General features: G+C 41.4%; 3 protein-coding genes across 4 annotated transcripts in view; 2 read left to right on the forward strand and 1 right to left on the reverse strand.

Annotated features, from left to right (window-relative positions):
- Positions 1-88: 88 nt before the first annotated feature.
- Positions 89-3,305, reverse strand: emc6 (ER membrane protein complex subunit 6). Its single transcript, XM_049592311.1, has 2 exons — positions 3,112-3,305; positions 89-852 (listed from the first exon to the last, which is right to left on the reverse strand). The coding sequence occupies exon 2, from the start codon at positions 816-818 to the stop codon at positions 486-488; it is 333 nt and encodes a 110-aa protein (XP_049448268.1). The 5' UTR covers positions 819-852; positions 3,112-3,305; the 3' UTR covers positions 89-485.
- A 214-nt stretch (positions 3,306-3,519) lies between these two features.
- shpk (sedoheptulokinase) lies at positions 3,520-18,149 on the forward strand. Its single transcript, XM_049592405.1, has 7 exons — positions 3,520-3,878; positions 4,004-4,145; positions 8,507-8,681; positions 8,769-8,921; positions 9,020-9,195; positions 11,832-12,029; positions 13,654-18,149. The coding sequence occupies exons 1-7, from the start codon at positions 3,741-3,743 to the stop codon at positions 14,055-14,057; spliced, it is 1,386 nt and encodes a 461-aa protein (XP_049448362.1). The 5' UTR covers positions 3,520-3,740; the 3' UTR covers positions 14,058-18,149.
- The window catches only part of trpv1 (transient receptor potential cation channel, subfamily V, member 1), a 28,077-nt gene continuing 16,541 nt past the window's right edge, over positions 13,714-25,249 (forward strand). The window contains exons 1-4 of one of the 2 annotated variants that reach the window (XM_049592400.1): positions 13,714-13,730; positions 23,065-23,295; positions 23,436-23,593; positions 23,686-23,838. In XM_049592400.1, coding sequence (XP_049448357.1) covers positions 23,087-23,295; positions 23,436-23,593; positions 23,686-23,838 — 520 coding nt within the window. In that variant the 5' untranslated portion in view covers positions 13,714-13,730; positions 23,065-23,086. Of the gene's footprint in view, positions 13,731-19,439; positions 19,580-23,064; positions 23,296-23,435; positions 23,594-23,685; positions 23,839-25,249 lie in introns of those variants that run through there. The other variant, XM_049592399.1, reaches the window with a different exon arrangement.

The following is a 25,249-nucleotide window of genomic DNA, read 5'->3' on the forward strand; positions in this document are numbered from 1 at the left end:
GTTGGAAACAAATGTATGTCATGTTTTATTTCAGGATGTCGACAAATGACGCTGCCTGAAAGGAGAACTGATAAATAATATATGGAAACACATTGTAAAGAGGTATTTATTTCAATCAGTAATCAGATTTGTTATAAATTAACCATAGTATTGTACATGAAATGCAAAGTGCTTTCACCTTGTCAGGATGTTAGCAGTTTTGATCTCTGCTGCACTACAACCTACATTATCATAACTGTGGCTCTTCTCCTTGTATGGATGATGGTGAGCACAGATTGGGAGTTACAGGTTAAACAGTTAAACGTGGAGCAGGAAGGATAAGAGAACAGTTTATTCTGCATACTATTACTGATACACCCTCCGTTTAATCATCAGTTCTTAATGGAAGAAGTCTTCTAAAGGCTTATCTACAAACAGCAGGGCAGACATTACTATTGGTTTAGCATTAGATGGGATTAATTCAGGGATATCTGTGGTAGATCTTTTTAGTACACATGCACCATTCCGTACAGGAAAGTCCAGAACAGGACATAAGTGAAAAGACCTCCGACAAGGCCCCCGGTGAAGAGCAGCCGCCGCGATTTGAAGCATTTGTTCCACCGCCGCCCGGCCTTGAGAATGAGCAGCAGAGAAAGGAGGAAAGAGGCTAGGAAATAAAAAATGAAGCCGTACAGTCCAGTCAGCCCGAGGATGCCAGCCGTTGCTCCAGAGAGGGCGGATACAGAGGTGCGGCAGTAGTCCAGCACTGCTGCGTTTCCCCTCACAGCTACTTCACTGATGAACTGTGGTCCCTCACGCTTGGCTACGACTCCTGCCATCTTGGCTCTGGTCAGCTGTCACAGGAAGGTGCTCCTGTTTCAGGAAAGATTTGGGCACAGAGAGAGGAACATTTAATTGAATGACCCAAACCCTGAACACAAGTACAGTTTTAAAAACATCTTTTGTAGCTCCACTACATGTCTTTCACTGATAGGGAAACTAGTTACTTTGCAGCTCAAGACTGTATATACCAAATCTATAAGATAATCAAATGTATAAATAAATAAATGAATAAATAAATAAGGAAATAAATAAATACTAAAATAAATATAAATGCGAAATAAATACCAAAAAATACATAAATGCATAAATAAATAAATGCAGAGGTTAGGACTACCTAACTCATTAACGTACAAACACATAAATACAGAAATAAATAAATGTAGTTGTACAAAAAATAGAAATAATGTTAATTCTCAACCTTTTTTTCAGATTTATTTCAGCATCTATGTATTTTTTTCTTTAATCTATGCATTTATTTCTGTAAATTTTTTTTGCATTTATTTATTCTGTTATTTTCTTTCGAATTTATTTCTGTATTCAAAAATGTATTTGCACATTTATTTATTCCTGTGCTTATTCATACATTTACTTATTTTCCTATTTATTTCCGTATTTATTTCCTTTACACATTTATTTATTAACTTGTTTTTTAACCCAATATTATACATTTATTTATCTTTTTATTTATTCACTTATTGATACTTGTGTCATTTGTCATCCTCCATAACAGACTGAAGTTATTTTATTTCTAATTCTGTGCCATGCCCACCATTTTACAAAAAAAAAAACATCTTATGGCATACATACACAAAAGAAAACAGTTAAAACCAAAGAGCACAAATAACAAAAATAAATCACTATATTATATTCTTTCAAATAACATTTGAAAGAAGTTTCTAATGAACTGTAGACTGAAAAGAAGTGGTACAACCCTGCAGTTTATCCTAACAAAGCTTTTTTTCCTCATTTCCTAGAATTTCTTCAAGTAACCAAATAAATGTTCCATATTTAAACAGCCAATTTGATCTTTGTGCATCATCTGTAATTACAAAATCTGTTTTTATCTTACTCAACAAAGTACTGTGCAGTTCCAAGTAAACAGAACAATAAAAAAAGAGACACTCAATTTCTAAATCAGTCTGTACACTAAACATTGAACAAATAAAGTTGAAACCGACTCTGCCTCAACCAACATAACACTGACAGAAGCCATCCTGCTGCATATTGACTACTTTTGATTTTTAAATTATTTTTTATATATATCTGACAATAACACCTCATTATTATGCTGGCCTTTACCTGGAGTATTTTTACACAACTGTATTGCTTGTATTTGTTTAAAGTGATCTTAATAGTGCTACAACAATAAGTCAATTATTTGATTATTTGATTAAGAGAAATATAATCGGCAACTACTGCTGTAATTAATCAATTGTTAAGGTCACTTTTCAAGCAACAACAATACCAAAAATATGCTATATTCTGGTTGGGTTTGCTTCATTCCTTGATCTCACATTATAGTAAATTTAATATATTTGGATTTGAAAATGTTGGTCAGACAAAATAAGACATTTGATGAAGTCACTGTAAGATACTGCGACAGACTTCTCTTACTGCTTTCTAATGTTTTGTGGACCAAACGATTAATCGATTAGCAACATGTTCCTAAAACCTGTGACCCAGTATCAGTATCAGACACTCTTATAACTCGATTAGTTTTCTAAGTCGTTGGGTCGTTAGGGTTACGGGTTTAGGGGCCGGATCACGGAACCTATCTTACGGGTCACAAAATTCGGTGTAACACCACAAAGCAAGGCCATTTTTTTTTTTTTTTTTTTACATCAGAGAAGCTCTTGTAAAACCTAATGTACAGGCCTTACAGATATCAGTAGGTTGATGTAATGCATTCATTGGACATTTTAACATATTAACCACCATTAAAAAGTATTTAACACGAATCGACATAGGTTTGACTACGTTAAAACCCCCTGGTATGAGTGACAAAGACAAAAAGAAAAGCTGTCAGTCAGCGTTGGTCGATGTTAGCTTAGCTTAGCTTAGCTTAGCTAGCTACTGACCACAATAAATCAAAGTAGCTAATACCGGAATTCAAAGCCCTGTTCTGGTGACATAATCTGGCAGATAAAAAAACAGAAAAGGACAAAACAGATAAGACTGCTCCCAAATTATTACACTAAACCCATCACTGTGCGACCCAACGCAACCTAGCTGAAGTTGCTAAGGGGATAGCATTGTTAGCTCTCCTGGTAACTGATGACAGATTCTCACCGGAAATGATCGCAGGGACTCGTCGGCTCCTCACAGCGCGATTACAAACACATACTCTGTCAGAGTAACTTGTCAGACTAAGATCTCAGATTATTTTTTAAGGAATGTCATCTGATGTGACACGGAAACAGCACATTCATTCTCGTGTGGATAGCACTCCTAGGCAAGAGTCGGCCATGTTCCTTCGCAGTGCATTGTGGTGGTGCGTTCATGCGCATTAAAGAGTGGGAAATTCTACATTTTCTTATAATTGGGGAAAAACGTTCAAGCTTAATCAGTGTGTGTGTTGTTGGGTGAACATATGAGGCATTGTATCAGAATGAGAAAAAATATTTATTATGCAAGGTATGTTTTCAGTCACAAAGACTTTGCCTTTGAGTTTGGTGTATACAATATACATATTCAGAGGAAATAAAAAATAAAGGCCAAACTGCGCCAGCAAAGGACATAATATATAATAGAACATACAGTTAAATACGTATATATACGTATAAGATAATAGAAAAATAGCTACTATGACCCTACTATGACCTACGGAAGCTGAAAAGGTAAAATTACGATTTCCTACTTCAAAGTGAACGCAGCAGAGTAGACTTTACCCTATTGTCAAAGTAGTCTCATCAGTAGCAATGTCTGCATATATTCTGGGTGTAGACGTGGGTACCACTTCGGTAAAAGCCGTTTTATTAGAAACTGGCTCCAGGTCGGTGGCTGCCACTCAGGCTTTGCCGACTACGTCTGATATAATCGACCACAGCGGATTAAAGGTGAGTGCGTTCATGTACCGCACAACTTTACTACAAACCTCAGCAATAACAACACTGCTGTGTGTGTGTATATCCCGCATGTGACTCGTGTGTAACCTGGCTACAAACGTGTTTATACCGAGCAGGCGAAAGAGCAGGACACCGGCCGGATCATCGACACTCTGAACCGGTGCATGGGCCTGCTGCCCAGAGACAAGCTGCAGCATGTGAGGAGCATCGGGGTATCCGGTCAGATGCACGGGGTTTTATTCTGGAAAGCAAAGAGCGGTAAGACTTTTGGTTGCATGCACCCTGTTGCATTTCATAACATGTGGTGAGTTGTGAAGCAACGGCTGGACGAGCAATGATACATGAAGTTTGAGCGGCAAAAACACTTCATTCATTGATTCAAATAAAGAGTGAAAAACATCAGTTAGGGAATGCAGTGGCGTCTCCGGGGGGGGGGGCAGGGGAGGCTACAGCCCACCTGATATAGGGTGCTTTCACACTTGGTCCTTTTTGGCCCTCTAAGCGGAGTCAGAGCAGTGACTCAACATTTCTTGTGCAAACGTGAACACTCCAAGAGAACTCAGACCAGAGAGCTGAAAAGGACCAAGTGCGACAATACCCTAAGTGTTTCACGTCACGCTTCACGTCCGCAGTGCAGTTCACTAAGGGTATTTTTTACATTTAAGGCCCGTTTCCTCTGAAGAAGTTCCTGGTACTATTTGGGGGGCAGGAACTACTACAGGAACGTCCTCTCGCTCGGCCCTCTCAACCGCCGTGTCTCCACTGAGAGAGCTGGGTAGGAGGAAGGTTCCTGTAAAGTTACCGGGCTCTGGATGTGATGTAATCGTTGCGTGACCATTTTGACCGAGGCGACGTAGTGGCGTAGGGACGCTGTTAGCTGTTAGCCAATAGCGGTGTCTGTAATAGCTCACTAAACTCACATAGTAGCCCGTGAAAAAAATATTTTTTCCAGCGGGTGTCTTAGTTACAACATGATTGAGCTAACTGGAGTAGTTTCATGTCGTTTCCGACAACGGGAGGCTTTTAACAGATAACATCCTGATGTTAGCTTTGCTGCTGCTGTTAGCTGTCCCTGTCAGCTGCAGCCACTACTTTTGTTTTCTAGACATCGTGATTTCCCAAAACTGAATAAATACCACACATATCAACACAAAACTGCTTTGCTAGCTCAATCACGTTGTAACTAAGATATCCGCTGGAAAAAAATATTTTTTTCACATACCGTTTATTGAGTTTGTTTACATGGCGATGGAAGCTATGAACGAGCTAACCCTCGTCTGCTGAGTTTTAAAAATGGTGGCTATTTGTTGCTTTCTGTTGACGTCACATCCTGCCTTGAGTATATCCAATCAGCACCCAGTAGTCCCCAAGCCCCAGCCAGGAGTTTTTTGGGGCCGTTCTGAGTACCTACCCCGAGGCAGGGACTTGTTTAGCCCCTGTAAAAGTTCCGGAACTCTGTCCTTTGGGGGTGGTTCCTGTGGTGGGAACGGGCCTTTAGTCCTTCTTAAATGAACCAAACTCAGTCCTCTTTAAGTGGACCAAAAAGTGGACCGACAGAAAGGGGACTCGGTTCTTCTTGCGGATTTGAAGCTAACCGAACTCAGACCACCTCCCGAGGTGGTCCTTTAGGGTGTTTTCACACTTGGTCCTTTTCAGCCTTCTAAGTGGACTCAGAGCGGTGGCTCAGCAATTTTGTGCAAACATGAACACTCCAAGAGAACTCAGACCAGAGGGCTGAAAAGGACAAAGTGCAACAATACCCTAAGTGTTTCACGTCACGCTTCACGTCCACGGTGTGGTGCACTAAGGGTATTTTCACATTTAGTCCTTCTTAAATGAACCAAACTCAGACCACCTCCAGAGGTGGTCCTTTAGGGTGTTTTCACACTTGGTCTTTTCTGCCCTCTAAGTGGACTCAGAGCGGTGGCTCAGCATTTTTTGTGCAAACGTGAACACTCCAAGAGAACTCAGACCCCTCATGTTCGTTGTATTGTGTTCGTTGTATTATGTTGTATTGTAGCCCTCCAGACTTGCTGCCGACAGATCACACACTATTTCAGTGAGACGCATAATAAACACAATGGAACCAGAGAGAACTGCAAATTAACTGACAATGTGAACAAAAAAAGAACTAAGTCCCCTTTCTTTCGTTCTACTTTTTGGTCCACTTTAAGAGGACTGAGTTCGGCTCATTTAAAAAGGACCAAGTGTGAAAACTAAATCGCCTGCCTGCTCTCTTGAGTCGCATATGCACAGGCCCAATCATATGTAAGGCAGTTACCTGCTTAAGCCAGTAGGAGTCGCTGTTGCGCTGTCTATTTCGCAGCAAATGTAGCAGTTCACACTGTTTGTCCCTTGCAGGACGCCATAGCTTTGAGATTTGTTCTGTTTAGGACGCCATGTTCTTCAAAGTTAATTATCTCTTTCCCTGTAAGGTGAGTAATAGCAGAGATATTGGATGAAGCGAGATACCCCACTCAGCTCACTTCCTGATTCAGTTACGTCAGCACCACGCCCCCGTAGGAGACTTGCGGCAGCTCTGAATGTATTGTCGTCAATGAGGAAAATGAACGTGATCACAATTTATGGTCAATTCTTTCGCCCTATAGTCACTAAAATAAATATTGGGTTCGTTTTCCACAAGCCACACATCTTACCAACATTCTGACACTAAAGCTGCATTTTTCATCCGCATAGATCAAGAGAAAATTAACTTTGTTTGAGCCCTAGAGGGAGAACAGGCTCTGATTGGAGGGAGAGCTAACCACGCCCACTTGGGAGACAGGAAGAGTAACCGTTTTCTTAACATTGGAAAAGCCTATGGTGGGGTATCTCCTTTATCCAATATCTCTGGTAATAGCGTCCTGCTTTAAATAACTCATTCTGTTTATTAGGTCACTGTTGGTGTTAATTAACACTCCAGGCTCCATTTGACCATGGGTCTGACTATAAATTAACCATGTTTTTTTTTTTACTGTTTGATGATGTTATTGCAGTGAGGCTATGAGTGTAGCTAGCATGCTGTAAATGAGTAGACAATTGATACTGTGTAAGCTGGCGGGATGGGGCATTAGCTTTTCTGTTAACTGTTAAGTCTACTTGAGAATTTATATTTTATGTTGGTAATTTATTCATTTCAGAGAGCCATATTTAGTTTAACTTGACAGTTATGTTTATTTTAATTTATGTATTATTTTTAATGTCAATTATTGTTTGAGTAAGAGATTTATTTCTTTAAAAAAGTTAATTGTCTCTTGCTCTGTAAGGTAGAGGGATGGGATGCCGGCAGCAGAGAAGATACTGAATGTTACCGAGAAATAAAACCACAGTCAAGGTCTCAGCCACAATCCCGAACCCTGTGTCTGGTGCCTCTTGTCTCTCTCTGCACATCACTCCACTGCAACTTTAAAGAAAAAAAATCACAGCAAAAAATGTTCTTTATAATGGAGATGTACATAAAGTAAGAAAATTCAAAAATGGAGGTGGGGCTTTTACTTACCACAACTGCAGAGGCTACCAGCTCCATTTGAAACAGATTACATTATAAACGGGCTGTTATTTATTGTTCCTTCTGTGGTTTTATATTTTTACTTTTAACCGCTCCGGTTTGCCTTGATAAAGTTCATGCATTGCGCCGCCATTTTAAACTCAACACTTCCTGTATCTGTATAAAATTGAAAGCCCCTTATAACCTCGGCTGATAGAATCCCTTCTTTTGTCTAAAAAGACTTTTATTGTGAAACATTTGCAGGAACTTGTGGAGGATTCGGTGACTTGTATGTTTGCGTACAGTACTTCAAATGTAGCTCCTGACATCTGGTGGTGTTTTTTTACGTTACTACAACAACTTTTCGGCTGGCACATGAACAGACACAGTGACTGAAATAATAATAACGTTGTGAAAGACGACCAGGGATAATTGGTGTGTACCATCGTGTAGTGTATCACGTCTGTCGGCCAAGTCACAGCACGATTTTGTGACTCCACAATCGGCTAATGTGACATAGTGACTGTTGGAATGGGCAGAAATGTCGTGTAGTGTGTACCAGGCATTACACATAGATGTTAATAAGGTGGCACCTATTCATTCCAGTGGCACATATGCACAAAAAGGTTTCTAGTTTCCGGGTTTACTTCAGCAGTATGCAGCCCACTGAAAATGCACTATATGCCCCATTTCCACCAGACACTTTCAGTATGGTTTAGTGTTGCTGTATCCCACAGTAACAACGCTCCACAATGCTTTTTTTCCCCTCTGAGTGAGGATTAGAATATATGCAGTTCACATAAAGCAGTCACAATGAATTAATATATTTTTAAACACTTGAAGATCCCCTCGTTACTAAAGTGTCTGTCATTCAAGAGTGACAAAAACCTAAAGTAATGGTCAAAGTTGTCATTGAAATTTAAGGTGTGTTGACACAGTTTGAGTCCTGAAATCAGGAGGTTTTCAAATTACTCCTCTTTTAATCAGAAACTAGGGTCCATTGTACCTCTCTCATAACTCTGCTACCCTCTGCTGGTTGCTCCTGGGATGTTTCTGTATCCAAACAAAGCCCGCAAGTCAGATCTAACTTATTTAATCTGCTGTATTTTCCCACGTCTCTTTACCCCTGCAGGCTGTGATTGGTCCAAGAGGGATTTCTTCACAGCCAGAGACACCAGTCAGCTCATCACTTGGCAGGATGGCCGCTGCAGCAGTGACTTCCTGTCCTCACTTGCAAAACCAGACTCACACCTTAGTGTAGCCACAGGTTTTGGCTGTGTGACAATTCTCTGGTTCATGAGACACAGGTAAGCAGCATGCACTTTTTCTTAATCCCATGAAGTGCAGCACTTGGTTTTGTGATATGAAAGTGAACCTACTGTATGTGGTTTCAGGCCGGAGTTCCTTGAGGAGTACACAGCTGCAGGAACCATCCAGGACTATGTGGTGTCCATGCTGTGCGGTTTGGACGGGTGCGTGATGACGCCCCAGAATGCAGCCAGCTGGGGTTTCTTCAACACCTCCACCAACCAGTGGAATATAGACATGTATGTAAAGTGCAGAATTTCCTGTTCAGTTCAAATACCAATTTTTACCAAGTTTTCCTAACCTACATAACAAGCAACTATCTGTGTGCATGCTCCAGTCTGAAGGGTGCCGGCTTCCCTTTGCACCTACTTCCTCGGTGTGTGCCGTCTGGTGGCTCGGCAGGACAGACTTGCTCCGACTGGCATGGTATCCCTGCTGGTACGCCAGTGGGTGCCGCCTTGGGAGACTTCCAGTGCTCTGTCTACTCCTGCATGAGTGCACGAACAGATGCAGGTGAAACAGGACGTCCAGTCATTTCTTTTCAGGGCCAGGATCACTTAATGTAGTGACTGACGTACTCTAAGACTGTTTATGGACTTCAAATGAAAGAATCCATTCCAGCAGTACCTTCACTAATGCATCCATTAGATTTCGTCTACTATTACAATACTGATAATGCTTCAGTTTACTGTAGTTAAAAGGAGACTTCTGGTTTTTTTCAACCCAGATTCTGTTTTCCATGTTTTTGTGTCTTAAGTGATTAATGGGAACAACAATTTTTTTTAACTGGTACGGTATTGAGGGAAGGCTACATCCCCACCAAATCCGCTGAGGACGCTAAGGGACATGCTGCTCCACTGACCTCGTCCCACTGGTGATGTATTCTATTGTGGTACGCACCTCATTGGACAATTGCCCTGCTAGTTTGGCAGTCACTGGTTTTCTGCTGGCTGTTGAAACAGGACAGTCTAAACTATCAACCAAAATCTATTTCTGAAAAAATTTGAAGTGAGAAATTTTGACAGGTTTGACAGGTTGGTCCAAGTTTCATGAGCCAGGCGCATCACACAGGACTGACTTATTTGTATAAAGCTGAGTGTCTTTAATGCAAAAACAGACCATGAATGCACCACAAACTCTCTGCAACACTCTCACCATGCACTGCAAGACTGCTTGTCCTGCTCTTTGTGGGAAATAATGTCTTTGTCGGACACTTATAATATCAATCTGAGCCTGTCAGTGCCGAAAACAAGCACAAGCACAACAAACAAACCAGAGCTGGTGATTGTTGAAACAGTGGAAATAACAACCAAGACTGTTTTGTTTTGTTAGGGCTGTCCAATTTAGCATTTTCAGGTCTTCAAAGCTTCGGTTAGGGATATTCCTGGCGACTAATTTCCCTGGCGACTAAACAAAAATTTTAATTAAGACTAGTCGACTAGTCTAAAAAAAATAAAAACACTCATTTTATGGTGAATGTGCTCCAGCTTGGAGGTTATCATTTTGCGTCCTTCAACAAAGCTAAGTGGAAGCATATCTTGTGAGGTCGTAATCATGATGAGTGGCGTTATCTTCTCAGACCGGGCGGGATCACAGCGTCTCCAAGTGAACAATGTCAGATTGGTCTGAGTGTGGCTAGCAGCAGCAGCAGCATTAGCAGCAGCAGCAGCGATTGTTCCACGCAGATTAACATTCAAATGCTTGAATTGAGTTGAATGTAGTTGTGAGCCAGTTTTTTCTGACACAGCCTACATGCTACCTTGTTTTAATTTTCTAGATCAAAGCACTGCCAAACCGCGCTGGTTTTGCGATAGGACATCTCTCCAAATTCTCACTGTGCTGTTTTAAAACTTCAGTCTACTCGAGCATTACCGCGGGGAGGGGGACTGCTGTCTAACTGCTCTGTAGCCCCCACTAGTGGGGGGCAGCTGCATGACAGTTAGGAGGCCTTGTACATGAATAAAATACTAATTGATTTAACCGACTAATATTTCTGGTGCCGACTAGCGAAGGGGAGGACGTTTAATCTTTTAGACAATTAATCGCGCGCATCCCTAGCTTCCGTGAGAATTACCTGCAAATATACGAAGCTTCGCTAGGGGGGTCGGGGCTAGCATCCTAGCATACTTTCCTCAATCTAATGATAGTTATTTATATTCGCTGCTAGTACTGTAATTATCAGTCTAATGAGATACGAGGACAAAAATCGGATCCCAAAGTTTTTCCTTTGTGTTGGAGCAAAAACGGCGACAAAATGTGCAGTAATCGCATCAATTAAATTAAAGCCACATCCTGTAAAAACAAATTTGCTCCTATGTAGACCCATAAACAAATGAATAGATTTAAAAAAAAAAATATGCCACTGTTGATTAGTATTTCTAATTTCATAGGCTATTTGGGACTTTGGGGGTAATTCATATACAATAATTAAAAAACGGAATCAAAACAAAAGAACAACGAAGCATTCGAATACTAATTTGGACGTCGATTACCATGATAATAGTACAAGCTTTGAAGCTCTGAAGCACTCAGGTCAGCTTTAGTTTATGTCGACTTTGAATGAAGTATATTTATGTGGACAAAATTACTGTTCGTTTAAACAGAGTCTGGTTGGTTTGACGATAGTGATTTCAAGCTGTTTCTGTTTTAAGGATTCTACTCTTAAAGAAACAGGTCTTCCGCAACAGGGATCTTTCCCATCATGTTGTCAGACACTTAGAATAACAACCTGAGTCTTTAGTGGAAGTAAACTGACGATGGGAACATGCCCTAAGGGGTTTACATTGCAGTCTGTTCTGCAGCCGCTGGCTGCAGCACTCTCGCTCAATACTGGACCAAATTCAAAGAGTGTTGTTGTCATTAGTCACTTAGACACAAAAACTTTGGAAAACAGGGCCCAGGTTGAAAAGTATTTTTAGCTTCCCTTTAAAAGCAGCAAAGAGAACAATAGCAAAGCATAAGAATGTCTTAACATACTGAATTAAAAACACTAGACTAAGTTAAAAGTAAACAGCAGTAAATACCCTTATCTTAGTTTGCACACATAGAAATCACATTATGTATCAGATGTAATCTTTCCATCAGTGCATGACTTGTTTGGAGATGTTGGTTCACGTGCCTTCAGATGACAATTTCTCCTAATTTCACAGTTCTCAACATGAGCACCTCGGCCCAGCTGACCTTCGCCATGCCGGCTGACTTCAAACCTCCAGACTCTCCTCAGCCTGCCTGCTCCATCTCCTACTTCCCCTACTACGATTCGTACTTGGCAGTGGCGGCTTCGCTGAACGGAGGGAATGTTCTGGCCACTTTTGTGGGGATGCTCACTGCATGGATGAAAGAGCTGGGTATGTACATGGTAGTCGAATATCACAACTGTTGTATGGGTTGCCATAAAGTGTTGTGCTTTTCATGTTTCTCTCAAGATGAATTCTACCTATCTATCTTAGACTTTGTGTTAAGTGCTCGATTAAAGATTCAATATTTCTTGCCACAGCAAGAGCTGACTTGAATTTGTCTTGATTGGTTCAACAACAACAAGGCATATAATCACATCGTACAAACAACAAGGAATGTCCACAAAAACGTACTGTTGCAATTACAATACAGTAATACAATAATCTAAGTATGCAAAAATGCTGATGTTAACATTTGGCTCAAAGCAGTGTTGTGTCTAAGTACAGCCTCAGAGAGCTGCTCGCGTGCCTGTAGACTCCTAGGCTGTGTTCACACCGCAGGCCTCAGTGCTCAAGTCGGATCTATTGTTCAGATCTGTCCACATTATTTCATAAATGTGGCCCCATCAGATTTCAGGCTAGACTGGTCATGGTCCTGAACTGACCTGTATGTACAAAACAGCAATAAGAAAGACGTCACATGGAGCACGCTGTCGTAGAGAAGTAAACATGGATGCCACTCAGCGTTCACAGTTTCATTTCTAAGTTGATGTGCAGTGGAAACCAGCGAATCTGTTAGCAGACACTAAAAAGGACGAGGAGAAAGAGCCAAATTTGTAATTATGGCTTTTTGTGGAGCGAAGACTGCTAAGTGACCCTTTGCTAAGTCCCGCCCCCAGACGCAGACTGGTCAATCATAATGTAACATGGCCAGCTCAGACCAGGGCCCGACAACAACACAGCTGTGCTCCATTGTCTCTAATGCAATCATTTCAGATTTCCTTCATTTTCAGGCTGGTTTTGTGGATTTGGAGCTAAATGTTGTGCCTGGGGCACATCGTGTATTAATGATACTCGTTACCTGGAGAGGTTGGAGAAAGATATACGTTTCTTCCCTGTTCCAAAACCAAAATCAGACCCTGCAAAGTGTAGGGTTAGCTAGCTAGCTACTGAAGATATAGCCTACTGAATGTATACACATGATGCTTTTGCTTTTTAATGATTATAACAGTGAAAAAAAGACCAACCCTGCTGTACAGGAACCAGTGAAGGGAAGCAGGGAAACTTTGCTGATATTCAACCAGCTCTGTGTCATCACATTGTGCACAGATGAACGTTGTTTGACTTTCCCCAGAGATCCCTGCCCGTCCTGCGGCAGAGGTCTGGGTGCTGGCGGTGGAGGGGTTGAAGCCAAACACCAAAAATAAAAGATCAGATTCCATGTGATTTGTGCTGCAGGAAAAAAATCTGATTTGAGCCCCCTTTGCCTGCAGTGTAAACATAGTGTTAGACATGTTGAAGCTTTTGTTTTGGAAATAGCAGCTCAAGAACTGAATCAGTCTGGTTAGATGCGTGTCAGGCTGTAATCTGCATGACCCGTTATTAACCCCAGCTGAAATGAAAGATCAATAAGAGTTCAGAGAAAGCAGTGTTGATTTAAGGAGGGAGAGCACTGTGAGTGAGTTTTATTGCACACTCTGTAACCTAATTGAATACAGTAAACTGATACCAGAATGACTGACTCATAGCTGTGTTTGGTCTCTATGTTAAATAGCTCCTCTCTCCTTCCTTGCAGGAGTGGAGCTGAGTGATTCGTGCCTCTATGAGAAGCTGATTGGTTGCGCCCTGAGGCAGGAGACGACCGACCTGAGGGTGAGTCCCACCATCCTGGGGGAGCGACACGACCCTCTCTCCCTTGCTCAGGTGACCAACATCTCTACTACCAATCTCTCCCTGGGTCATGTGACCAGGGCACTGTGCCGCGGAGTCATCGACAACATCACCTCCATGATGCCTGCTGAGCTTCTGCAGCAGGCGGGGGTCAGCAGGATTGTGGGCAGTGGGAGTGCCATCGCCCGAAATGAGGTGCTGAGGCAGGAGGTGGAGAAAGCGTTTCCTCTGCCGGTCGTGTATGGACAGGACGCGGACTCTGCTGTCGGCGTCGCCATGGTTCTCTGTGACCTAATGAATGAGTCTTAATCCACAGGGGAATCCCTGTGCTGGACGTTTACATGATTAATTCAGAGTTTTGCACATTTTTAATTAACTTAATTAAAGGTATCATTTGTTTAATATATGAGCAATCAGGCAAAGTGTAGCGCTACAACATGTTTTGCTCTGTAGCCTCTTTCACATGTCGTTTCCGGTAAATGACCCGGATCAGCCTTGTAGTCACCGCTAGTGCCGAGGCAGTGCCGGAATAGATGGAGCAAAGGACAGTCCAGCTGATGGTGGTGATGGAAGCAACCTCCATTAAACCTAAACAGAAGAAGACAGGGCTGGATGTACATGGCAGAAAAAGTCTCTTAGGGGGCTTTCCAGGCCCCCATGAAATTAGCTCAGCCTTGCAGCAATTTTTTCCCAGTGGCCACTGGTGGCATTGCAGCAAAAAAATCTCCTGCGGCCCAGAGAGCATTTCCCCCTTAGGCCACCACTGTAAAAGACAAGTCCGTAAAACTGTTGACGCCTTGAACTGCCAACAAGGTCAATTATGAATCTTTCTGTTTTTAATTTTGGGCCATGGTGGTTTTATATTTTTAAAACTTTCCTTACGCCGAGAAAAGCAATTGAAAAATCTGTGATGTGAGCTGAGCAGGAACTCGCAGAAGAAACACTACTGCGAAGCCGAACACCGTTCATCTGCACACACTGTGATGCCACACAGCTGGTTCAATATCAGCAAAGTTTCCCTTTATATTCATTGTCTTCTGTGGTGATCAGCAGTGATGTGGTGGTTCACTTTTACACTGTGATCTGTAGTCTATAGTTGGGCTTTAGCTTCTAACTATCTTTGTCTTTTTTGACCTGTTTTTGCAGCTGAATCATTTTGACGTCGTGGCTATATCCTTAAAATGCATATTGTAGACAAGCTGCAAACTCCAGGACTGAAAAGTAAAGTCAAACCTAAGTGCCAAAAACTGCAGTTCTTTGAACGGCCACTTGAGGCTGCCTCCAGATACCAGTCAATCCCCGTAGACAACCATGTTAAATATCCAACTTTACAGCAGAAATAAACATGTTTACAGCCTGGTGCAACAAATGGTTTGGTCTCTATAGTTATTTTCCCCTGTTATGACTGTACAGGAGGTGAATTTTTATATAACTCACCTGTTGACATTTTATTAGGGCTTTAAGTTATGCATAGTTGAAGGTGTGACAGGTTGTCTGCTGATAGTGTCCTTGGCCCCTCATTCCGATCTACGCCTCGCTCCTCCACAGCTCCAACCTCTTGCCCAAATATGGTCACTTCTGGCTCCAAAAAAATCAAGATGCCAACGGCCAAAATGCAGAACTCGAGTCCACAAACCTTTGGGCGACGTCACAGTAGCTATGTTCGTCATTTTCTGGGCCTAAGTCCATTTGAAAAGGTGGTCTTCAGTACAGTTCATATGTACTCTGGTATGGTACACATCAGGTGTGAACACCAACTGTACCAAAACAAGGAAGTGGAGTGCTATTTAACAGAACTAGGAAGAGTTCTTAACCTGTTATGAAACAGTTTCAAGTTAATACTGATGCCTCTATATCAGATGGCAGGAAAGACTTAGATCCGTCCTTGCTGCCGCCTTCGATCTGCAGTCTGAGCTCGGGTGGCAGTAGGCGGAGAGCTCCATGCTTTACAGCAGTGGCTCCTCCTCTGGCCAGGAGCAGAGCTTTTTCGACAGGGCCCTCACTCCTGGGCTGACCTGAATGCTTTGAAACTGTAAGGCTTCGATCATGTCTATTTTGAAGTGACGTGCGTGCTAACAAAGTGTCTGTCATGTTGTTTTAAGCTGCATTGACTTATGTCCTCATCTCTTATTTACCGGGAAGGTTTGATTAATTGCAGCCCTTCTTCCCCGAATCTTTGGTGCCCGAAAACTGGTATTCAGGACAGCCCGACTCCTCCCTGCTGAATATGGTCTCTTGGCAGCAGTGTCCATGTGTGGCGCCCTTTTTTGCGCTGTTGCCCCCCAAAAATGTCACAATGATGATGCAAGTGTACCCAGGTATGGAGTGCGGTACGTTAACAAGTATGGTAGGAAGCAATCGTAACTAAAATGAAAATTATTTTAGGGAATATTTCACTGATATACCCGGCTTTTTCCGGGTCTGTTTAGTTGTGTTTTAGTCATGTTTTATCAGATAACATGTTGCCACAATAGAGAGTTATAGCATAAAACCTAGAGTTGCCATTTTTCAAAGATGCTCATCATTAATGAGAAAAAAATCTACTGTTAAAGAGCTCATTTCTTCGCTGACAGCGGCCTCATCAGAGCAGTATACAGTGCAACAACAAACTGAGCCGTAAAATAGTGAAAGCCCAACAATCTGCCATTGCCTCACTCTTCAGCTGTGACATAGATGCAGTATTAACGTGACAAGATCATGCTCATTCTATGCATGTAACTAAGACATTACTGTATATATAAAACCCATGAAGTAGATCGAAATCACGGCGCTGCTGGAATGCGTCAAAGATTGAAGATCACAATTTTATGATCCATAACAGGATCTCCATATTTGAGCGTGCACTGCTTCTTTAAATGAAAGCGTAGTTACAGCGTGGTTTATCAGCAGGACCCGCAGTGAGATGAGGCATAGCAACTATTAACATGTTAGCATTGGAGCAGAAAATAGGCTATGAAGGAAATGTCCTCTCCTCAGTTGTTACTGTCATTTTCTTTCACTTCCATCTGTCTTATGGTTTCTATGTCGCTGCGTGTGAGGAGCTTATTTTCTTTCAAATTTCCACTTACCATCTCAGCAAGTCCAAAAAGAAAAGCCACCTCTTTATCCTGAGCTGTGGTGATTCAATATAGATAAGAAGCGTCTATAATCATTGGACTGTGGCAGTGTAGTAAACTGTATTTGTGTTTGTTAGAAGCCTTTTTTAAATACCAGAGTGGATACATATTCCTTTCATCACATCTTTATCACCTGATAGTAAACTCTGTACTTTTTGTCCATCATGAGACCCTGTAGGAATGATGAATTCTGTAGGACTTTTTTCCAGTAAGTTGATTGGATCCGATTCTCTGAAGTTAACTCTTTAAATTAAAACTTTCTGGTGCTATTTTTATGCCTTCACGTTGGCGACAGCTGTGGTGAGAGGTGTTATGTCTTCAGGTCATCCATCTGACCCATTCTCATGAATTCAATATCTCAGGAAGAACTTGAGGGAATTTCTTCAATTTTGGCACAAACGTCCACCTGGGCTCAGCAATGATCTGATTAGAACCACATTTTTGGCGATTACTCAAGAATTCATACAGTAATTACGGAATTTTTTTTCACAGATGTCTAATAGGATGAAACGTTGACGGGATAACTAAAGACTGAATAAAATAATGGACGTAGATCAAAGTTGCTAGTAGGGGTAGTGGTGCAATGGATAATGTGTCTGACTATGGATCAGATGATTCTAGGTTTGACTCCTGTCTAGCTTGTATGAATCTTTTGCAATTTTCCCCCACTGTGGGATAAATAAAGGATTACCTTATTATTAAGCATAACTTAAAGCCACAATAAAATGTAAACGGGTGAGTTACATAAAAAATCCCCCCACCCCCCCGGACCGTTACGATGAAGGGGGAGATTAGCTAAAGCTACCAGAATGTTTATTTTTGCTGTGAAGTTGGACATTTTAACATGTGTTTTGACTCACTCTTGGAGCCAGCCCCAAGTGGCCTGCTAGAGGAAGTGCAGTTTTTGGCACTATCGTGCTAGCTTCGTTTTTCAGCCTCGGAGGTTGCTGCTGGATGGTTCCCAACCTTTCTAGTTAACGGACCCCTTTTTATCATTCAGTGAGGTGACGACCCCTGACTGAGTGGCATATTTAATGGATATTTCAGTCTTGATTTTTTTAAACTGGTGGCATCCTATTAATTAACAAAAAGTTTCTGTTTTGTTTTTGTTTTTTTTATAATTGCTTAGCAAATTGTTGTCAATGAGCTGCTACTGTTTCTGTTATTGTACAGATTTCTTTCTTAGAGTGTGGGCCTGTGTAGTTTTCTGCAATGAGCCATTAGTTAACAGCTGATGAGATGTTCCTGTGGTGCAAATAAATCCGTATTAATAATTAATGTTTGTCTCAAATCTTGAAAATGTTAATGAACGTCACTGAATTTTAATATTTATATTTAATATTCTACTACCTGACTGAGTCACCAGGGCCCAGTTGTTCACGTAATCTGATAGAATCTGATCAAATCTTGAAAATTGGTTGTTCAAAAGGAAAGGGATTCTGAAATCAGATAAGATCATGAATTCAAGTCTTGGTTTTCACCTGGATCGAAACCTTCACTATCTGTTTCGCAGGATCTGGATACCTTTGATCTGAAAAATGAGGATTATTGTGATCCAAGCAGAAGGCTGGATTCGGGGTGCATTTCAGGAGGAAAATGTAATAAAACTTTTTTCTCTCTCTTTAAACATAAAACTGGTGACTTGGTGATACAGTGGTTAGAGTTGTCACCTCAAGAGGATTCGAACCCCAGGGTGGGGGAGCCCCTCTGTGCAGAGCCTGCATGCTCTCCCCTTGTCAGCGTGGGTTTTCTCCAGGTACTCCAGCCTCCTAGGTGTGAATATGAGCGTGAATGGTTGTCTGTCTCTATGTGTCAGCCCTGTGATGGTATGGTGACCTGTCCAGGTTGTACCCCGCCTCTGGCCCAGTGTCAGCTGGGATAGGCTCCAGCTCGCACGACGAAGAGGATGAGTAAGAACTTAAAGAAATTACTTAAAGTTATAATCTCAAATTTCTTTGTTTTGTTCTCTTGGCGACACCTGTGGCGATAAGTGGTAATTGCAGTGTTTGTTGACAGAATGCCAACATAGTTATTTGTCACCCACACGAAACTTGAAAAGTTTGTATCTAGATCAGGATGCTCCAGTCCAATGTTGATCTTCAAAACCGTCACAAAAGGAAGATGAATCGGCTGATCCTGGACGGCAGAACATAGGATTTCCAAATACAAATCAGTCTGATCCAGATTGAAGTTAACAGTGGGGCCCAGATTTATATTCTGGTGCTTTTGAATGCAAAGCACCATCTTTGCACACAAAGCTCATATTGAAAAGTCCAAACAAACACTGGTAATGAAGCGCCAGGCTGCACAATATCTGTCGTTATGTTTGAGTTGGTCTTGTGCGTCTGTGGGGGGATATTTTAAATACCCAAACCTTCCTGTGCGAGCAGTCACCGCTTTGCTGTGAAGGCCTGTGGGCCCTGTTAACTATGAAAAGGGGAAGTTATGTCAAGAAAGGAAATTGTCAGATGATCATATGAACAGCAGATCTGCAGCCCACACTGGCAGGCAGGCTCTCTGAAACCACACACACTCAGTCACAGGATCACTGCAGCGCTGAACACACACACACACACACACACATATACACGCCCATGCATTGTAAATGAAACCACGAAAAGGCACATAAGACACAGGAAGCCCATCAGCAACTGTATGGACTAAAAAAAGGAGACTCGCTTTAGAATCGTCACAAACCTGAGGAAGAAAAGTAGGGTAAGTAACTCATATGTGTTATTTAACAAACATTATTTTATTGTTTAGTGTGCTGCTGTTTTTTTCTTTCTTGATGTGACTCTATATCCAGCAAAGTGCTCCAGTGGATTACCCTTAAACAAGATAATTTACTTCCTTTGTGGTGTTTCTTGCTGTCATGGCATGAGCACACATAGTCAATACAGCATCCTTTTAAGCACTCAGGAATCCTGTAATGTACGCAGATATTCCCCAGGGCGTGTCACATTATCTTCCTCTGGCCTTTTGTCTTTTACCCGCTACACTGAACGAGCATCTTAAAACGCAGTACAATAGGACTCGAACACTCGCATCACTGCCGGACACTGCGGTTTTGTTTTTTAAGTGAAGGTCAGATTTTTAATTGAGAAGATAATCTGGAGGAGAGGAGGAAGGAGGAGTTACTTCTGGTGAGTCTAATGATGCGTTTTGTTTACTTGTTTTAAATCATCAGATTCCTTCTGGTCCTGAAGAGAACTGTCAAACATCTGTAGTATGAATGCTCTGTCACACTGTTGTGATTTGTTATCGTATACTTTCAACATTTGAACATGCAACCATGCAAACGTATGACAGATGCGTCGCACTGATTGGTTTTGTGGTTGTTTTATAAGATTTAATGAGGTCATGGGAGTGAAGTGTATGGGAAGAGGGAATCAGTTTTACCACCGGCACCGACTGTCTCTTAATCTGTCTTAGTCTGTAGCGCAGTGTGTGAGAAAATGCCTCTGCACACACAACTGAACAACAAAGAGGTTTGAAAATACTTCATCTATCTTGGTGAAGGCCTCTGCATGGGTGGACAATGGTCTGTAAATCTCCTTTAAAAATAATCCAAGCCAAACTAAGATTCATTTATTTTATTTTACATGGCATTTTGGGTTTGAAATGAATGGTCATTTTAGGGCGAGGCACCCCAGGTGAAAACATCATGTTTTCATGCACTGGTCAATGTTAAGGTTTCAGACTGTTCTGCTTCCATAACATATTTTCTGTCAGACTAGTGGAAAGAAAATGTCTAAAATCCACGTTTATTCCAGTTCAGGTTTCTATTATTGGAATTCAGAGGTTGAAAGAGTGCTCAGATCTTGCAGTGAAAGTCCGTCATTCAGAAAAATGTATGTTTAAGTATCAAAATTAAATTCAGTCATTGTGCAGAATGGCTTTTTTCACAGTATATGTTTTTATCACTGATGAATACACAGAAGAGTATTTTTATATTGTAGTTCAATGTGGAGGCAGTTTCAGATACATATCGATGTTTGGTTATGGACTTTCCATGTCCAGATATGATGTGCAAGGTACCCTGGGTGCATTGGTTGTTGACGTTCTGTGACGATGTGTCAAGTTCTGCCTTTTACATGCATTGGTTGATTTCAAAATACGCTTTAGTTTTCACAGGACATTTACCATTTACATACAGTCTCTTTCAAAATAAACGCACTACGCCAGAACAACACTGCGAATTGATGTTTTTTTCCTTCAACAATAAACACACATGGTTGGGTTAAGCAACAAAAACACATGGTTAGGTTTCGGGAAAAAAAAACGCCTTAACTTTCCTTCGACACATAGTGACAGACAGCGCTTGGGCAGTGACGTGCCATTAAACTATAACGGCACTGGCCGCGTATCATGCTGACGTTAAAGGACAGCTTTTTCGTTGGTTTCTGACGCTGCAAGTCACTGCCCAAGCGCCAGATTTCAACGACTTTGGAGTGAGACTGTGCTTGAAAATCCTACGAGTCTTTTATAATCTGAACCGTTTCAGTTCTTGACTATCATCAGTGCATTGACCCTTTTTATGCACAGATGACATACATCCAGTAAATAAATTGGTTTTAAATACTATTTTGTCAGTGAAAACAAATGTTTACATCCATGTTAAGATGAGATGAGACTGAAGAATTGTAAAGAATACACTCAGGTTTTGTTGGGAAACCATCTTTTCTAAAAATAAGACATATACTTCTTTGTTTTTTCTTTGTTTGTCGCTGCGCTACATATTCCTTTGGTGATGATCTAGAGTCTTACAGTGTCTGGTGAGTCACTAATTCCCCATTTCGTGACTGAAAAGGGGAACCAGTGAAGATTAGGTCTCCGTTATCCAGAACGTGGTTCCCTTAAGATCAAAATGTCATTTTATAATGATCAGCATTGCAGGAATGTGTATTCACTCACTGATTCTGTTTCTGTTTAACCCATACTGTACTATGATTCAGTCACTTTGCAAAGAAGTGACTACCAGACTTGGTGCTGTGTGTTCGGCTGTCATGGAATTCTCCCTGTAAATACACCCCTTTGTTAGTCACTGCAGGATGAAGCATCACATGTCCTGTCTGTGCCCTCGAAGGCTGTGAAGTGATCCCCTGCTGATACAAACACATAGTAACTGATGTTAAAGCACAAACATTAAACACATTGTCCTGCATTGGTGGCTCTCAAGCGTGTTGACCCGATGACACAGTTGTGAGTTGTGTGCAATTTTCAACTGTTTGAGGCTTGAAGAGATTAGTAGAAAATATTCTGTGTGGCAGAAATGTGTTTTTCTCTTCTCTTGCTAACACTGATACACTCAAAACTCAGCTGACTGTCTGCTCACACACTACCGCACCAGCCTCCCCATTCAGCAAAGAATCTCCTCCTCCGGCCTCTCTGAGCTCCTACTCCAACCTGCAACCTCTGATCCACCGACGCCAAACTCCTCGTCCCTCTCACCCGGTCCAAACGCCAGACCCCGGGGTGGCCACGGCCTCCGAAACTCTCCTCTCTTTTAAAACCCACCCACAGCAACAACCAACAGCCTGACATTGATAAGCCGCTGAGCGTTGGTTTGGTGTGAGTTGCTGAGTGTTGGAGACATCGGCCGTAGAGATGTCTGCCTTCTCTCCAGTATAATGGAGATATACCACTGTAAACAAACTGTTGCCACTGGAAATCACTGGTTTCGGTTCAGCGCCGGAAGTTGCACCCATAATTCACGCCAGGTATCATGGGAGCTAGGACTAATGTGGATAAAGAGTTATTTCCTCTCATGCAGGCGCAGAACGTACGTGCAAGCTGGTCGCTAGCTGTAGCCTTTGGGGTGTGTTCAGGTGCACTTTTAGGCCAAGACACAAGTGACGTGAGGTGATGCAACACTTGACATTCGAGGCCCTAAGAGGCTAAAGTGTTCCTTTAATCTTATCCATCAGCCCCTCTACCTTTTAAGTGCCTTTGAGTGCCTTCTACAGTGCTATACAAATGCAATGTGTTATTATCATTGTGTTTCCATAACTCCTAACTCACAAGTTTGAAACTACTGGTCTACACAAAGTATATTTTCCTACACTTAAGAAGACATGGCTCTTTAATAGTGGAAATCTGTGATAGGGGATTGGTTGATGGAACTTCCTCTGTACCTCTTGCTGTCAAATTAACTGGATCTGTTGTTTGTTGTCTGAATGATGTGCTGTATCTCTCTGCAGACGGCTGGAGCACAAGGTGAAGATGGACAAGTCAGAAATGTTTGGCTTCTCTCTGGAGTCAGACGACAGGACGGAGGAGGAGAAGGCACGGCAGAAAGAGGCAAAGAAGGGCGGCCTGGTTTCTGCCCTGGGAATGGGTCAGGAGTCGCCCAAGGCTCCCATGGACACTGATTACCAGGAGGAAATGGAGGACCCCAAGCCACAGATTAGATTCAATCTTAATTTTGACAAGTGAGCCTCACCATGCGATAGAGTGATCTCATTATACCGTGATGCTGCATAGTATCAAGCCCCACAGTGTTGATTCATGTGGAGTGTGATGCTGCTCAACCTTTGACCCACATGTTCTGTAAAATGTGTTTTGCTGACAGAGGGATTCGAGGCGTGGGGGAGCCCAGCACGAAGAGAGACAGCAAGACGTTCAGCATCGACAGATTGTTTGAAGCAGCAGCCAGCGGAGACGCCCGAAACCTGGACGGCCTTCATCAGTACCTGCACCAGAATATGAAGAAGCTGTCTGACTCTCTGTGTGAGTGTGACACCCATCATGCAACAGCTGCACCAAACAGTGAGCATGTAGTCCTGTGTGTTATCTCCCTGAATGTGTGGTTACATCTGCAGATCAGTCGTATGGTAAAACTGCCCTGATGAAGGCTCTGCTGCACCTCAAGGACGGCAAGAACGAGACAGTGGAACTGCTAATTGACATTTCAGAGAAGATGGGAGACGTTAAAGAGTTTGTGAATGCAGCATACACCAACACCTACTACAAAGGTAAACTCACTATGGAAGATCATAAGTGTCATGTGTAAGGGAAAAATGAGAGGAGGGAGATTTTTTTAATCTTCCTGGCAATAAAGTCTAAATGACGAAAAGTTTAAGTTGAAATGTCTTGAATGAAGTCGAAATATTGAGACAATAAAGTCAAAATATCGAGAATAATATCAAAATGTGGAGAAAAAGTTGAAATGTGAAGAATAAAGATGAAATATTGAGAAAATATGGTCAAATTGTTGAGAATACATTTGAAATGTCAAGAAAATAAAGTGAAAATGGTGACATAAAGTTGAAATGTCCAGAATAAAATTGAAATTTTGAGAGGATAAAGTTGAAATAGAGAAGAGCTGTAGAGAAGATCAAGTTGAAATTTTAAGAATAAAGTTGAAGAAATCAAGAAAATTAAAATATCAAGAATAAGTTAGAAATATTGAGAAAATCAAGTCAAAATGTCAAGAATAAAGTCGAAATGTTGAGAATATAAAGTCAAAATGTCAAGATTAAAATCAAAATGTTCAGAAAATAAAGTCGAAAAGTTAAGACTTTAGGAAAAAGTCAAATGTTAAAAAAATAAAGTCATAATGTCCAGAAATAAATCAGAAATAGTCAAGATGTCAAGAATAAAGTGAAAATGTTTAGAATAAAGTCAAAATATGGAAAAAATAAAACTGAAATGTCGAGAATTAAGACAAAATATGTCGAAAATCAAGTCAAGACGTCAAGAATGAAGTCAAAATGACAAGATTTAAGTCAATGTTGAGAAAATAAAGTCAAAATGTTGAAAGAATTAAGTCTAAATATTGAGAATAAAGTCAAAATATCAACAAAATGATGTCCAAATATGGAGAAAAAAGTTGACATGTTGCCCATTAAGTTGAAATGTTGAGAAAAAAATCAAACTTCCAGTGCTAGTGCCAGGCGTAAGAACAAACAAATCAGCGGCGGAAGATTCTTTTGCATTACGAGATTAAAGTTGAAATGTCAAGAATGAACTTGATATTTCAAGTTTAAAGTCGTGTCAACTGAAATAGCTGGTAAATGGGCAGATGCAAGGGTATCCATGGTTACACATGTGTGCAATACAGAGAAGATATGTTTCATCACAAGATACAATTTGATGGAGCGGAGGAGATGATGACTTTACTCCCACATTCTGACTCTATTCTCAACATGCTGGAATCACTAATAGTGAAAATCAGACTTTACTCTCAACATTTAAACTTTATTTTTGATGCAAAATAAAAATAATCTTCCTCCTCTCATTGTCCCGTCATGTCTGGCCCCAGTGCTCCTCCGTAATATGAAGCAGATTTGCTGTGAGAATAAACTCTTGCAGCATTCTTTGATTCCCTGACTGTGTTGCAGAGATAGGTAGTAACTAGTTACATTTACTCAGTTTCATTTACTT

The sequence above is a fragment of the Epinephelus fuscoguttatus genome, linkage group LG12 (assembly GCF_011397635.1).
Source record: "Epinephelus fuscoguttatus linkage group LG12, E.fuscoguttatus.final_Chr_v1".
NCBI classification, from domain to species: domain Eukaryota; kingdom Metazoa; phylum Chordata; class Actinopteri; order Perciformes; family Serranidae; genus Epinephelus; species Epinephelus fuscoguttatus.

Coding starts and splice junctions, on each gene's coding strand:
- emc6 (XM_049592311.1), bottom strand. CDS start 818: ATGGCAGGAGTCGTAGCCAAGCGTGAGGGACCACAGTTCATCAGTGAA.
- shpk (XM_049592405.1), top strand. CDS start 3,741: ATGTCTGCATATATTCTGGGTGTAGACGTGGGTACCACTTCGGTAAAA. Junction 3,879..4,003: donor TCGACCACAGCGGATTAAAG/GTGAGTGCGTTC, acceptor TATACCGAGCAG/GCGAAAGAGCAGGACACCGG. Junction 12,030..13,653: donor TGCATGGATGAAAGAGCTGG/GTATGTACATGG, acceptor CCTTCCTTGCAG/GAGTGGAGCTGAGTGATTCG.